Source organism: Mesoplodon mirus (genome assembly GCF_964341445.2).
Source record: "Mesoplodon mirus genome assembly, chromosome: 1".
Classification (NCBI taxonomy): Eukaryota; Metazoa; Chordata; class Mammalia; order Artiodactyla; family Ziphiidae; genus Mesoplodon; species Mesoplodon mirus.
The window spans coordinates 73,039,871-73,057,313 of record NC_138976.1 but is presented as its reverse complement, the minus strand read 5'-3'; the positions used below and the strand labels follow the sequence as shown (position 1 = coordinate 73,057,313).

At 35.2% G+C, this 17,443-nt stretch overlaps 1 protein-coding gene across 6 annotated transcripts in view; it reads right to left on the bottom strand.

Moving 5' to 3' along the window:
- Positions 1 to 17,443, bottom strand: part of RFX3 (regulatory factor X3) — a 298,160-nt gene that overhangs the window by 89,798 nt on the left and 190,919 nt on the right. For all 6 annotated transcript variants that reach the window (XM_082615490.1, XM_082615491.1, XM_082615492.1 and 3 more), the window contains one exon: positions 4,039 to 4,297. In XM_082615490.1, coding sequence (XP_082471616.1) covers positions 4,039 to 4,297 — 259 coding nt within the window. The remainder of the gene's footprint in view (positions 1 to 4,038; positions 4,298 to 17,443) is intronic.

The window sequence follows — 17,443 nt, the reverse complement described above, 5'->3', positions numbered from 1 at the left end:
GAACAATATAAGCTTCAACACATTTTCCTTGTGCCCTTTGGTGGGATCTAATTTTAGCAAGAGCCATTTAACATATATAATTACTAAATGTATATACAGAAAAGTAGAAAATTAGCTTCCATATCACAGTCTCAAAAATGATTAATGTAATCTAATTTAGTTAGTTTTCTTATCAAGAAGAAAAACAACTCCATAAATAACCATCTCATTAGAAGAATTCAAATGTTATTTTATGGAGGAATGAATAAATTAAGCTTCTTATAGCAAATTGCTTATTATTATATAGTCTGGTATAAGATAAACTATGTTGTGATAAATACAAAAATATCACTAACTACAATCACAAATTTTTGATTCTCAAATGCAAAATGTGTTCCAGTTCCAAAATTCTAAAATTCTAAAAAAAATATGGTTATATAAAAAATAATGAAGAAAAATAAATTAGAGCTTAAAATGAATAAACACACATAAGGAAACACTATGGAGATGTATTTAGAAGGAATATCAAGGCATAATGAGTTCAGATATGACTGTAGTCAACTCTTCTACCTTAATGTCCATGTTCTCCTGAAATGTTAACAATAAATAGATCCCTAGCATTAATTTAATGAAATGTAAAACGTTTATTTACTCAAGTAGTAACTTAGCTGAAGTCATACCCAGTGATGTTCCAATAAAAAATGTTACATAATCTTTTTGAAAATTCTTATTTAATACTATCAGCAGGAAATGTCTTTTAAATGTGTATAAGTTTATACTTATATTTAAATAAGTAAAAATATATATACATACATATTTAATAATTTATACACATGGACTCCATTGACCCAATAAAAGAGCACAGTAAAAGGAGAAAAAGTATTTTGACCAAATCTGAATATTGGTAGTTTGTACCATAATATATTCATCAAATAAAATTTAATATGTTACCATAATAATCTTTTGAAAAATTCTGAAATTTCTATGTACCTTGAAAACTGAAACATTTTACAATGCATAGCAAAAATGAAATACTAAAACATGTTAATGTAAAATATTTTTTCACTTAAGGTTATAAAACTAAAGTAAATCATATGCTCAAATAAAAATTCTCCATTAATGTAAAGATCCTTCTATTATAAGAAAGATGGTTTTATATTGACTATTAGACTAGGTAACAAAATATTTCAAGCGCTGATCATTTATTTTTCTTAGTAGTGGCTTCAATTTCAAATCATCTCTTTTTACTGATTTATCCTGAGAAGTTGGTTTGCACATTGGAGTAAACCTCTTTGTGGCAGAAAGTTATTCCTAATAAATTTAAGTGAAAGTATTTCTATATAGACAGAGGTCAAATGTAAGAGAGAGCAAAGGCAATTATTCTGGGAACCAGAGCAGGAAACCTTGTTAACCAGGAACCACGTAAAGGTATTAGGTTTGTGCTGTTCCCAAGCCCTCAAATTTAACTAGTTTCACATCAACTGAATTAACTGACTATACATTCCACTTATTACAGGCTCTTAAGGAACAGCCCAATTGACTACTACTGTCAGGAATTCTGGCAATAGTAGAGGCTACTCCTACCCAGTTAGCTGCATCAGGCATGATATGGGTGATAGGTTGAACACTAAAGAACAGTCAGAAAAACTGAATTTATATGGCACAGTCTGGCTCAACGTTTGGAAAGAAATGGCTTGCATCTCGACTAACAGGTTCTTAGAGACTGTGCTCATAGACATTCTTTGTATGGTTCTACAGTGAATGCAAAAGGTACATGAAAATAAGCAAATCTCCTTTAATGACATGGCACCTACCAAAAAATCTAGAGTTTTAGGAGCCTAAACACCTATAATACATAGCACAAATTTTCTAGCATTTGGCAAGAGGAGGATGGGAGGAAATCTTAAATAGGTGTCATAGCACTTAAACTTTGTTAACTTTACTATAGGAACAGATGTGAAACTGTGTACAGAATCACCACCTCACTGTGAATGAAGCAGATTAAGATCTTTAGCACGACTGAGGGGGGATCTAAATCAAATATGAACTGTGGTAATAAATGTAAGGTAATAATTACTAGCAGATGTATATTTAGATAATATGTATCTATCATATGTCACTATCATGTGCTTTGATGAGGACACCTTATGATTTTTCCATGTAAAAGTTCTCTCTTTATTTAACTTTTAAACTCCTTTTGCTAAAAAGGAAATTTTCTTGTAAAAATGAAAACAAAAAACCATCCTTAACAGAACCTTAAATATTAATGCCTTTTTAAAAGTGTGATTTAATATGTGCAACTGACACTAGGAATTGATTTTTTAAAAATAGTTTTGCCACTATTCTCAGCTGTTATAAGTCAGTTATTTTGTGTTAATTTACCAATTAATATAATAAAAATTGCACCAAATTTGTGTAACGGATAACTTAAGGAGTCATGTCATTTTTCACACTCTATACAGAAAAACAAACAAAAAAATCAAGCTATAAAATTCATCCTGCTAATGTTTGTACCTATATATATATGACCTGGAATAATCAATTTAGTTAACTCAGTGATAGCTGAGGAAATTTAGTAAACCCATATCTAGCTCATGAGGATGTTTAACAGATAGCTAAAATTCAATGTGAAGGCAAGTATCAGTGCCTGGGGAAGGTGAAGCAGGAGAGGGGTGGAGATGGAGCGCTGGTAAGCCAGCATGAGAGAGGGTAGATGAAACGAAAGTGGGAAAGGACCCTTCCTCCCCATTTTTTCCAGTTTTCCTAAGGCCTTGGTAAGTGGCAAGTACTTCCCTTTCCACTGAAAATCACTTTCTGGATGGCCTGTATCAGGAGCATTATACAGTACTGGTACCTAATCTACCTTTTTTCCTTTTATGGTAAAGATACAGTTATTTTACATCTAGAATATTTTACAATTTGTTGGTAAATATTATGATTTTAAAGCTGAGAGGATATTAGGAAATCATTTAGTCTAACTAACCCCTTATTTTATTGACAGGGGAACTGAGGTCCAGAGAAGCTATGATTTAGTTTCTAATCTACATAAATATACTGCTGTGACTAAAAGGTTTAGAAATGCTGTATTTAGTGTTATCGAAAGCAAGAGAGAAATGGGCATTAGAAATGCTTCAAAAATACAAAGAAAAAATGACAAAAAAAGAACTCTCCAGTTAGAACGGTTAGTTATCTGTTCTGATGTTACCAGAAAATAGTGAATTAAAAATAAAGCACTTGAAAAAATGGATTAGGGAAAAGATAATAAATGATGAAAGTATGAACACACGTAATCATTACAAACAGAAAAAAGTATATACAAAATACTTACCAAGTACCTATTATATCATGAAGAAAATCCACAAAATGAAAAATGTAAAGCCTCTCATATAATTATTTTCTACCCAATTTGTTTCTGTTTCATTATAAGAACAAACTATATGGTAGGATTATGGAAAAGGGGTACAGGCACTTAATTCAAATCCCCAGGCCCCTTTTATATGAAACATCTAGAAAATCAATTCCATTTCTACTTTAGCTAGGTTGTTCTAAATGATTATTCTCCCTATGCTTAGTTGAGGTAAAAATGGAAAGGCCAGGTTACAGAGTTTGAGGATATCAATTTCTGCATAGGTTCTTATTACTATTTCTATTACAGCATTTTAGCACATTAAGATATCTTGCCTCAAAATAAATATATTTATTAAATATTAAAAACTTGAAAACTCAAATATGTAGTTATGTTCCTAAGATATTATTTGCTCATACCTATGATCAGAGCCAATATAAATGTTTTTCATTGGAATCACCTAGATCAGTGCTTCCCAAAGTGTCCCTCTGGTAGAATGCAAAATGACTTTACATATGGCATATGGGTAAACATTTTTAATTTTACTATTTAAGTATGGATTTTAACATACATTAGAAAAAATTACATACTAAAACTGCACAACACCTTGTTGCCCCAGCCCAGTGTTTTGGATTTTTTCTCTCTAAAGAGAAAAATGTACAAGAGGGGCTATCAAGAACCTAAATTAAACAAATAAAAACTCAAATACTTACTGTCGCTGGGGAAGCCCGAGTGGTATGTGTCACTGAGTGACCAGAATTCTCCATTGAATTGCCAATCAGATAGGTTCCTCCAGAGCTGCTGATGAGTTGTCCTCCCGTGACGCCCATCTGAATCCCACCAGTGCCCACCATACTGTGGGATGAGACCACGGTAGTCACCTGTGCAGAACTCCCTTGAGTATCAAAGTAATTCCCTCCAGTGTTTTGGCTGTACATCTGCGTTTCTGTGTAAGGATAAGTTGTTGTTCGGCTTTAGAAGAAGAAGAAAAAAGAAAGAAATTTATTTATATCATCTTATTTATTTTTTCTAGTGTGAATATATGTTTAAAATATATCAGCTTAGCCTTTGGAACATGGTGAGTTTTTGTATTTTATATGAAACTTCATTCCCAGAAATAGTTGGGTTTACTTTCCAAACTAAAGGTACATTTCTTTATAAGTACCTTAACACTTTTCTGTACTTTAGAGCTTTTGCTTCTACTGGTGCCTACCTCCAGCATATAAATAAGCTCAGGTCTCTTCCCTCCAAGAAATTCTGCTGCGTGACTTCTTAAATTTCTTACAAAACTTCCTGCAAATCCCAGTTTTAGGAAAGCTGGGATCCAGAATGACTGGGGGCTGCAAGTCAGCTCCCCACGCTACTTCACACTCCTGGGTGACTTGCAGTAAATCTCCATGACTAAGGTAGCTAGCATGGATCTTTTCCTCGCCACCATAAGGATCTTGAGCAAACATTTCACTTACCATGGGCCCTAAATCCCAAACTCTTTCTTTTTCTTTACACTCAAGTTTCTCCTTGATGTGATGACTATGCCACCTCATATCCTCACTTTCCGCTTCCCAACAACTGCAGTCAAGCTTCTGCCCTTAGCCTTTCACTGAAAGTGCTTTTAATAAGGTCACTTGTGTCCACATCTAAATACCAAGCTAAAAGGCTGCTGTCAGTCCTCATCTTTCTTGACCTATCTGCAGTATAATATTGTTGACCACGCCATGCTGCCCTTTCCCTCCTCGTTCTGTTCTGATTAAGCAGCTTGTTCGACTGATTTATTTTTAATATTCAATTGACTATAACTTACATTTTAACATAACTTTTATTTTTACTTGCAAGTAGTATAAGCCCACAAGAAGTTGCAAAAATAGTAAAGAGGTATAAAATACTTTATTTAAAAACTTAAATATCAAATTAAAATTCCCAGTTTTTTGGTCATTCTCTTCAACACCACATTCCAGAGCTAGGCAGTACTGACAATTTGGTGTAGATATTTGCAGACATTTTCTATGTGCAAGGTCTTTCTGTTTTAACCTCTCTTGTTCATTAGTTTCTATGACATTTTTTTTTACCTTTTACTTTTTTTAACCACCATGTTTCGAGAGCTTTTGGAGGCTCCATTTTTCTGGCACATTAAATACTGGTAATTTCTGAGGTCTCCATTTTCAGCTCTTATTTTTTTCTCAGGTTTATTCAGACCATATACCTTTATCATATACTACATGACCATATACATGCTCATAAGTTGATAGCTCCACTTTCTAGTTATACTTTAAGAGTTTTAAATCTACGTTTCTAACAGCCACCTGGTTATCTCTGTTAGGGAACCCCATAATATATGGGAAGTCTCAAATGTAAAATTGAACATATGCCTAAAAAGGAATTCTTTCTCTCTCTTGCTCTTTTTCCTATATTCCCCTTCTCAGCAGAGGGCAGCACCACAACCCTCAGCTTTGGAAATTACTGCTGACTTTCCGTGCTCAGATTGACATCAGTCACTAAATCCTACTAATTTTACCTTCTAAATAATTCTCCAATTCTCCTATCCATTCTTGTACTCACTTGCCTTAACTCATAATGTTCTCCATTATAACTGCCTTCTAATTAGTTTTCCTTCCTCTATTTGGGCTCTCTTCCAATCTATCTTCACTTTGCTGCCAGGGCAATTTTTCTAAAATGCAAATATGAAAATAAAGCTTTTCTTAAAAACCTTTCCATGATTCTCTCTTGCCTTCGGAAGTAATTCACAACCCTTGACCTGCCTTATAAGAACCATCAGAGCCGATGCCTGCATGATCTCTGGACTTGATACCAGTCATGTCTTCAAGTGCTTTCTTCGCTTACACCACACTGACCTTTTTGCTGGTCCCTGTAACGTGCCATCTTCTCTTGCTTCTCTGCTATATCTCATGTCTTCCTCTGTCTAGAAGGCCTTTACATTTTTCTTCAGCTCTCTTCTTTTGTCTAAATCACCCTTAAACTCTCATTTTTCTGCATCCTTTGCCCTCTGTGGCCACTCCTCACAGGCCTGTTATGTTTTGTTCTCTGTACTTTCCTAACACCTTGTGCATACCTGAAATACAGCTCTCCATACACTGTTAATTTCCTCATGTATTCATACTCCCATGAAATTATGTTTTATTCCCATATGTACCCTCAACACTTAACACAGTTGCAGCTACACAGTGGGCACACTAACCAACAAGTAGAATATGATTCTGTTTGAAAGTACATTTGACATAATGGTGACTTCCATAAATTTCTAAAACATAAATCCTTCTTTTGTTTTGTTAAACCAAACAAATTGGTTAGCACAATTGAGAAATTGTGCTAAACTATTCCAAGATTTTTCTGTATTATTTAAAACAGGTCATTTTAATCCATTACAAATGAGTTTGTAATGTAATTTCTAATGTAAATTTTAGTAAAATAATTAGAGTGCTCCAAAACTATTCCACACTGGGTAAAGTTACTGCTTTACAGAAAGAGCCACCACAGATCGACGTACAAATTTTAGTTTGGGGTGGTGACAGAAACAACTCCATAGAGAACGTTTACTTTATAGATAGAAAAATGCCATTTAAAATACACAGTTCTTCTCATTATTGTATTTCCCAGCTGGACACCTCATTTATGTATTTCTTTCATTATATATTTATTTAATAAAATAAAACAGCCATGTTGATTTCAAGTTTAGGTGAAAAGAAAAGTGAGGTCATTTTAATTTATGTCTGCTAAATATGATAATGACCCTATTTAGCTGTGTTTAAAATAACACAATCTGATGTTAGTATTTAAGTATAACCAAGTAAGGTGTACACATAGATATAGGGCAATAAATAAGTACTTTGACAGATGTAGGAAATGGTGCCAGCTTTCCTTTCCATAGTCCAAACAAAATGCTTAAGCATGCTCCCCAGTAGTAAGTTGATTTTATAAATAAATCATGTAATAATGGCTATTAAGAGCTAATATTTACTGACCATTTACTACACAACAGGCACCATTTTATGTACTTTTCAGGTATTAACTCATTTAATCTTCATTACAACTTTCTGAGATGGATACTGTTATAATTTCTATTTCCACAGACAAGGTGAATACTTGAAGTTTGGATAGATTAAATAGCTTTATCCAAATCACACAGCTGGTAAAAAATGGATTTGGAATCTGCACTTAGCCCATGCTCTCAACCATTCTGTCACATAAAAAGAACTTAGCTTTTTACGTATGTCAATGATATGTGTGAATGACTATTGAGGAACAGTCCCAAAAGCTGGTATAGGGAACATATGGACCTTCTGTTGCTATTTGGGAGTTCCTTACACCTTAGTTAACTGTTTACTAACACCCCACTACTCTCCTCCCTTACTCGGAATGGAATCTGCAGAAGATGTACTTGCAATGGTAAAGAAATAGAGATGGAAAAGGCGAGACTATTTTGGAGGATACTTACCGTTGCACACTTAGATTTCAGAAGTTCTATGATCATGGAAGTTGCAACTCTATTATGAGAAACATTCCATGGGGTTTAAATCACTCCATCTTTGGGGTATGACTCCTTTATATAATTAGTCCTCAGTGAACAATAGTAATGTAAACAAATGTATCACAGATATATAAAATCTGTATCTATAGCCCTCAAGTCAGCATAAAAATATGGCAGCAAAGAGCTTTGATTTTCATACTTCCCCCTAGTTGGAGATGATTCATTAGCTAAAATATGAGCAAAGAACAGGATAAGAGTGAAAGTCGCTAAAGAGTATGTCTAATCCATAAATTATGCTCATTACTCAATCATAACCCATGGGACTGAGGAGAAGGCTTGAATAAACACACACTGGGGTAAAGACTGGTAATTTCTAGGGGGAAAAAAGACACAATTATATGAGGAAATGAAGTGTCACAAATTGTTGCTGAATTTGTCTCTGACACTTATACACTTGCAGTGGGGAAGAGAGGAGACTTTTAAACACTGGATTGGGTAATAGAGGCAGATGATAATATCCTTAGTCATTGTTCTTCAAGGGTAAGAAGATAAGTATTAACGCATTTGTTGGAGGCCTGTCTGGAGCCAGAGCCAGAGTCAGGCACAGATAATTCCTAAACGTCTTTTCAGTTCTAAATGTTCTAAGCTCCTGAGTAAATATTGCAGAAATTTTGTTTTTTTTTTTTAAAAAAAGGCACCACGGGCCTCCCTGGTGGCGCAGTGGTTGAGAGTCCGCCTGCCGATGCAGGGGATATGGGTTCGTGCCCCGGTCTGGGAGGATCCCATATGCCGCGGAGCGGCTGGGCCCGTGAGCCATGGCCGCTGAGCCTGCGCATCCGGAGCCTGTGCTCCGCAACGGGAGAGGCCACAACAGTGAGAGGCCCGCGTACGAAAAAAAAAAAAAAAAAAAAAAAAAAAAGGCACCACCAACAAAAACAAACACTTCTTTCTTTCTAGGTACTAGAAATAATAACTCTTTAATTCTGATACCTAGGATCAATTTGTCTTTCATACTGCTAGAATGAATACATATGAGATATTGTTTGCACACTATTTCCCCAGAAATTTCCAAGACATACGTTTGAGAAAAGTACTCAATTTTTGGCATATCAGATTGAAAGCAGCTAACTATTTCCGCACTGTACACTACTGAAACAGCTAAATTCCCAAGCAATTCTGTGCACACTTGAAAGATGCTGCTGTGTTCCTTTTGTTTGTTCTTTATTGATTGCCTCAGACCGTTATGAAAATAATGTGTCACATTATTCTATAGCAGAAGAGAAATCTTTTCATTGTTCTGCATATGTATCCAGAAATGAATGTAAACACAAGATATGTGCATACTTGCTGACAGACGCTTCTTCATAGCTGACTCTATTATCAGGTTCTATGTAAATGTCAGGACTCTGATCCATTGAATTCAGTAAATTAGTGCTGTTTGCATCCCATCATGCCTTAGCATATACCTTGACTAAGCATGACCCTGAATATTCCCTGCTTGCTTATTCACTAGGATGATTATGTATGTCAATTTATTTTAGTTATAACCAATTTTTCTGTTTTCTTTATCTTCAGGTGTCTTATCCACAAGTCCCAATGTATAATATCTCTAAATTATGTGTTTTGTATTTTACCTAGGTCTTGAATATCCTCTCACCAATAAGCTAGTCAACTACAAAATCAAGCAATGGTATGAAAATGGCAAATTAAGAAAATAAAATACCTTGCAAATTTCACACCATAAAATTTATAATGAAGATAGAATATAGTAATGTTGATCATTATAATATCTTACATTGGTACAATGTTTTATTGCTTTCAGGCTACTCTGTACACATTCTTTTTTTTTGCGGTACGTGGGCCTCTCACTGTTGTGGCCTCTCTTGTTGTGGAGCACAGGCTCCGGACGCGCAGGCCCAGCGGCCATGGCTCACGGGCCCAGCCGCTCTGCGGCATGTGGGATCTTCCCAGATCGGGGCACGAACCCGCGTCCTCTGCATTGGCAGGTGGACTCTCAACCACTGAGCCACCAGGGAAGCCCTGTACACATTCTTTTAACAAATATTTACTGAGCATCTATTCTGGCACCTGGGAAAAAAGGAACATGACCTCTACAGTCATAAGGGCTGCATAACATAAGGGGCAGGTGGTCAAAAATAAAAAAGGAAATAAGATCATTAGACACTTCCTTAAATCTATGAAAGAGAAAAATAGAATATTAAAGTGTAATAAATGGGAGGGCGCATATTAGATCAACTAGTCAAGGAATGTTACCTCTGAAGAAGAGATATTTAGGTTGAAACTGAAGGATAAAAAGAAGTCAGTCCTATGGAAAACAGGAAGAAAAATATATCAGGAAGATATAGTGTGGCATGTGCAAAAGCCATGACACAGGAAAGATCCTGATATTTAGGAAGGAACTAGAAGTCTAGAATGGTTGGTTAAAATGAACGAGAAGGACATTAGAAACAAATGAGGTTTAAAAAGTAGATAAAAACTAAACATGTAAGTAGTGTAAATAAATTTTTTAAACTGTGGGTCATGATCCACAATTTAATGGGTCACACACAGTAGCATTAAAAAAAGAAAGAGACTATAGTAGACTAGACAACATCAGAACATATCACACCTAGTAAGGATAAGAATTATCTTGAGAAACTTTGTTTCTGTCATATGCATATATGGTATGTGTGTGCATGTGTATATTTATCTGAGTATAAAAATGTACATCTAATTTTCTCAATGTGGATGGTTGTTTAAGAAGCTTAAAGACATCATTATGGACTATGGCAAGAAGTTTGGATGTTGTTTTAATCTGGGATAGGAGTTTAAGGAAGCTAAGGTACAGGGAGGTAAGGGAATGTTCCGGCCAGAGAAACAACCTAAAGAAAGGCCTGAGGTCAGAGAGGTAACAGGAAACCATGAGAAAAGGGAGTAGCAAACAGGGCACACTGCTACAGATAAGCCATGTAAGATGATTCTGAAACATGTTCATTAGATATAATGAGAGGAGGTAATCTTACTGTAAGGTGTTTCCATGTAGTGCTAGCAAATACATGTCTGATTGGACTAGACTGAGGATATAAGTAACTAAAGGCAGCCAGAATGAATCAGTTTTAAATATTTTCAAAAAGTTTGGGAGCGAGGAGAATATGGGAACTGGGAGAACTGTTGTTAGACATAGTGGCAGCAATGGCCAACAGCGTTTGAGATGATTGTGGTCGTGTGGTGGCCTTATTGGACAACTTCTGGGGTGTGTTTTTGCCTTTGGTCTGGCTGCTAACAATGCTTGTACCTGTCTTTTTTCAGCTTGATTCTTCAGACTTCCTAGAAATTCTGAGTCACAAATATCTTTCAATAAATTCTTTGTTTTGCTTAAATAAGCCAGACTTGGTTTCTGCTGCTTGAAACCAAGAACTCTTAAACAGTTTTTCATTGTGAAGTTTTTATGGAGTCACCAAAGCCCTGCATAGAAGTAGCTAGATTATTTGGAATCTTCAACAAATTGCAGTCTTGTGGTATGTAATATCTGGTTGGCTAACATGCACTACTTTTTTGAGTTTTGACATAGATCATTTCTTGAATGCTCTAAGTCAGACTGAAGGCAGAAGGTACATCAGAGAGGTGATGTGTCCATTTTGTGCAAGACACCGAAGGGGAAAACAGTAATTCAGAGAGGAATTCAAGTGACCTAACATAAGAGACTATTACCTAAGAATAAAAATCAATAAATTAAATATAAAGTAATAAAATACGAGAATCACTAATGATACATTTGATTTAAATTCAGAAGACATACTTATTTCTGCTAATTTCAACTGCTAAAACAATAGGTAAAAAATAAAAGCATTTATCGAGTTGTTGCCACAACAGCTACAGAGGAAATGCAAGAATGAATTATTAAAATGCAATAATAACCCTTGCAATAACTAGTTGAGCTTTTTCATTCATATGTAGTATTTTTAATTATATATGTTGACAATGTACAGAGTACTGAAATCATAACTTTAAATTATCATTCCATAAAGATATCTGGACATTTACACTTTACTGTGCATTTCAATTCTTCATTTGTATATTGTAAAGTAGTGGTTCTCACACTTTAGTGCACATCAGAACACCTGAAGGGTTTGTTAAAACACAGATTGCTAGGCTCCATTCCCCGAATTCCTGATTCAGTAGAACAGGGCTAGGGAACCAAAACTGGCATTTCTAACAAGGTTGGCGTTTCTCAGATGAGGTACATGCTGCTGATCTGAGGAACACACTTAGAGAACCACTGTACTAGAGGATAATAAAAATGTGAAGACCAACTTTCACAGGAGTAAGGAAAAAAAGTGCTATTTCACAACTATTAGTGCTTTTAGTTTATTTGAGTTTTTTAAAAAGTCAAAGTCCACAGTTATAAAAGAAGTTTTATATTCTGTGGCAGTTATCCATGAAAGCATTAACAAAATTTCTGTTCACTGCTATAATGGTTTTTGAAGCATACCAGAAAGATGCATATAACAAGTACATATACAGGTCATCTGCCCTGACAACAGAAGTCAGGGAAGTAGATATAGACTTAAATCAACTTTGGCAGGAATGACATCATAAAAGATTTTGATCCAGCGTTACTGGTCTAAATTTACAAATAAGAAAAACTGGGCTGGATCATATGGTAGTTCTATTTTTAATTTTTTGAAGCACTTCCATACTGTTTTTCATAATGCCTGTACTAACTTACATTCCCACCAATCGTGCACAAGAGTTTCTTTTTCTCCACATTCTCTCCAACACTTACTTCTTATTCAGCCATTTGCAACAACATGGATGAAACTTGAGGGTATTATGCTAAGTGAAGTAAGTCAGATAGAGAAAGACAAGTATTGTATAATATCACTTATATGTGGAATATTAAAAATCAAACTCATTGGTGAAGCAAGTCAGAAAGAGAAAAACAAATATCGTTTATTAACGCATATATGTAGAATCTAGAAAAATGGTACAGATGAACCTATTTGCAGGGCAGGAACAGAGACGCAGATGTAGAGAATGAACGTGTGGACACGGGGGCGGAGGGTCGTGGGGGGTGGGATGAATTGAGAAATCGGGATTGACATAAATACACTACCATGTGTAAAACAGATAGCTAGTGGGAACCTGCTGTATAGTGCAGGGAGCTCAGCTCAGTGCTCTGTGGTGACCTAGAGGGGTGGAATGGGGGTGGGGGTGGGGGGTGGGAGGGAGGTCCAAGAGGGAGGGGATATATGTATACGTACAGCTGATTCACTTTGTTGTACAGCAGAAACTAACACAACATTGTAAAGCAACTATATCCCAATTTTAAAAAATCAAATTCATTGAAACAGAGAGCAGAATGGTGCAGGAGCTGGGAGGTGGGAGAAATGGGGAGATATTGGTCAAAGGGTACAAACTTTCAGTTACAAGATGAATAAGTTCTGGGGATCTATTGTACAGCTTAGTGACTATAGTTAATAATACTGTATTGTGTACTTGAAAAAAAAGAAAGGAAGAACTGAGCAACCATATACATGCACATAAACTAAAAAAAATTGTACTAGAAAAAAAAACTGAAAAAAAAGAAAAAAAAAGGTGTGTTAATACTATGGTAGCAGCATCTCAATTCAGTTCCATTCATTTTTCCTTGTATATTAAAAACCACCAGGTAATCTGCTCCTGTGTCTCACCTGTCATCAAATGCTATTCTTTATTCAATTCATTCAACACATACAGATTGAGCACCTATCATATACGACTGTTGTAGGTATGACAGAGAGAATGGGGAGCAAACAAACAAGGTACTGGGCCCACATGACAGTTACATTCTAGTGGGGAAAAGACAGATATTAGATAAGTTAAAAGTAGATAGTAGAGAATGACAGATAGTCATAAGTGTTGTGGAAGAAATGTCTCTGTTAGAAACAATAAGGAAACTTAGGGCACAGAAAAACTGTTTGGCCAGTAATAAGACTGAGGAGGATCCAATAACAGAAGGAGAAAACAGAAGAATATAAAGTCAAAGAAGACAAAGAATCAAGGATAGAGTGGCTGACTAGTTGATTGCCACAGATTTAGAAAAGTTAATCTAGAAGAATGTCTATTATTAAATGTCTAGATTTAACAAATGGAGGTCTTCAATGACTTTGATAACAGCAACTTCATTGTAATGTGGAGAAAAAAGCCAGCTTGGAAGAGAATGAAGAATATGAGGTCAATCCTAAGAGGATTCACTATAAAGGAACAGAGAAACCAGGTACTTGTTAGAGATGGATATGTTGTCAAGTGGGACTTTCAAAAATGGATAAACGCAGCTAAAGCATGTGTGTATGTTGTTGAGGCCAACCCAGGTGCTAAGTCCAGGCAAACAGGTGGTATGCCCCATACCCAAAGTTAGGCACACTGATGGACTCAGGCAGTTTGGGACCTCGGAGCATTCCCTGGAGGCAAGTCTATTCGTCTGACTCCTTCTGAGGGCCAGACTAAGATTTGTTGGATTTGTCCCCTCCAAAACCTTCTGGCCATTACAAATCTCAACCCTTGTGAACCAGCCTTCAACTCTGTATAGCTGGGGGATCTACAAGATTGTAGTCTCTTGTGAAGCACAATACAGTGTTTCCCAACCTTTTCCAATGCATACTCCCAAACAGAGAGTTCTCACTGTAGCTTCCAAATATTTGTTCAAGCAGAGATTTTTATAAGTTTAACTTCTTTTGCAGTTAGTTTTATAAGAGTAACTATACTAAAAGTGAATGTTTTTTCAGACAATACAAATAACCCCATTTCCTGCTCTCATTACACCCTCCCCATCCTGAACCTGACCTGGTTAGTAATTAATGTTTTTAACTATTAATCGCCATTTCACAAATTAGGAAATCTAGGTGCAAATGTGTTATTTGCCTGATGTTATACTGTAGTCAGTAGGAGAAATGATACTTGAAATTGGGTCTCTGAAGTTCATTTAAGAAAATAATACAGGTTGGTTCTAAACCTAAAAAAGCACATGTGGATTTCCTTCATTTTCACCTTTAAAAAAAAAAAAAAGAGGGAGGAGGAGAGGAAGAGAAAATTTAAATGTCTAAACTTTTCCAAATGTTATCACGCAGAATTATTCTGGACATTATGCTACTGGATATGAAAATATCACAGAGCAAATTGCCCTTAATGTGCATCAATTAGTTCTACGAATGAGAAATATTAAAAAGGAATACAGCCAGGGCAGTCAAATAATAGCGTTTTCTTCTGGAAGCTGTTTAACTATAATATTTGATGTTAAAAAATTAGTAAATATGGACTTTTCTATATATTTTATGAATATCCAAAGAACATACTATATTCACAAAATAAATTTAACTATAAAAGTATAAGACAGGATTAAAAAAACATACAATGATTCATACGAACAACAGACTCTTAGTCTTAAAGAGTCATCAGTCATAAAAAACCCCACGAGTTTATTATCTACAATAAGATATACAATAATACAACAGCATAATGTATAAAATTTACTAAAAATTTTTTTTGTGATTGGCCAACACTTCCCCCCAAACCTCCAAATAACTCATGATCAAAAGACCTCTACCTACAGATCACTGGAAAGGAACATGTATTGAAGGTCAGAAAATATGAACTCTAAATACCACCTAACTAGAGGTACAAATTATTACACCTCTCTGGGTCTCAGTTTACCCACCTGTAAAGTGGAAAGATTAGGATAAATGATCTCCACGACTTTCACAACTCTGATATTCTGAAAAGCCATATTTGAAAGCCTTCCATTACTCTAGGAGGCAGATTGAAAAACATCTTGCTGTGATTTATGTCAGAGTGTTCTGCCTATGTTTTCTTCTAAGAGTTTTACAGTATCCGGGTTTACATTTAGGTCTTTAATTCATTTTGAGTTTATTTTTGTGCACGGTGTTAGGGAGTGATCTAATTTCATACTTTTACATGTAGCTGTCCAGTTTTCCCAGCACCACTTGTTGAAGAGACTCTCTTTTCTCCATTGTATATTCTTGCCTCCTTTGTTATAGATTAGGTGACCATGGGTGTGTGGGTTTATCTCTGGACTTTCTATCCAAAATAAACAAATGGGACCTAATTAAACTTAAAAGCTTTTGCACAGCAAAGGAAACCATAAACAAAACGAAAGACAACCCTCAGAATGGAAGAAAATATTTGCAAACGAAGCAACCAACAAGGGACTAATCTCCAAAATATACAAACAGCTCATGAAACTCAATATCAAAAAAACAAACAACCCAATCAAAAAATGGGCATAAGATCTAAATAGACATTTCTCCAAAGAAGACATACAGATGGCTAAAAAGCACATGAAAGATGCTCAACATCATTAATTACTAGGGAAATACAAATCAAAACTACAATGAGGTATCACCTCGGATGGGTCAGAATGGCCATCATCAAAAAATCTACAAACAATAAATGCTGGAGAGGGTGCGGAGAAAAGAGAACCCTCCTACACTGTTGGTGGCAATGTAAACTGGTACAGCCACTGTGGAGAATGGTATTAAGGTTCCTTAAGAAACTAAAACTAGAGCTACCAAATGATCCAGCAATCCCACTCCTTGGCATATATCCAGAGAAAACCATAATTTGAAAAGATGTTCATTGCATCACTATTTACAATAGCCAGGACATGGAAGCAATCTAAATGTTCATCAACAGAAGAATGGATAAAGAAGATGCAGTACACATATGCAATGGAATGTAAGCCATAAAAAAGAATGAAATAATGCCATTTGCAGCAATGTGGATAGACCTAGAGATCGTCATACTGAGTGAAGTCAGTCTAAGTCAGACAGAGAATGACAAATATCACGAGATATTGCTTATATGTGGAATCTAAAAAAAGGGTACAAATAAAATTATCTAACAGAAATAGAGTTACAGATGTAGAAAACAAACTTATGGTTACCAGTGGGTAAGGAGGAGAGGGATAAATTGGAAGATTGGTATTGACATATACACACTACTATATATAAAATAGGTAACTAATAAGGACCTACTATATATAGCACAGGGAACTCTACTCAATACTCTGTAGTGGCCTATATGGTAAAAGAATCTAAAAAAGAGTGGATATATGTATATTTATAACTGATTCACTTTGCTGTACACCTGAAAAATAACACAACATTGTAAATCAACTATACTCCAATAAAAATTTTTTAAAAATAAATAAAATAAAATTGAATAACAACAAAAAATAAACCTAAAAAAAATATCCTTTCATTTTTGGAGATGAATGAAACAGGCTCTTCTCTAAATGCAGAGGACCTCAGTGCTCTTTTTTACACAAAATGGTAGTTCTGTCTCCAAGAGTTTTCTAAGTAATCAGCCATATACTTACTGAAATCCAAGCGGCAAGTGGATTCATTAACCAGATCCTACACCGATTTGAATGTATATATCAGTAGAAGCATAAAGAAAGTAACCTCTTCATCTCAGTTACAGAAATACCATACAACCATTTCTTCTAAGCAGAGAACATTTAAATGATAATAATAAAGCATAATTTTACCTGCAAAATCCTAAAACTTACTATTTCACTGAAAGACAAAATAGAAACTTGAAGAGTATCCCTATTAAGGTTTTTTATTAATTATTTA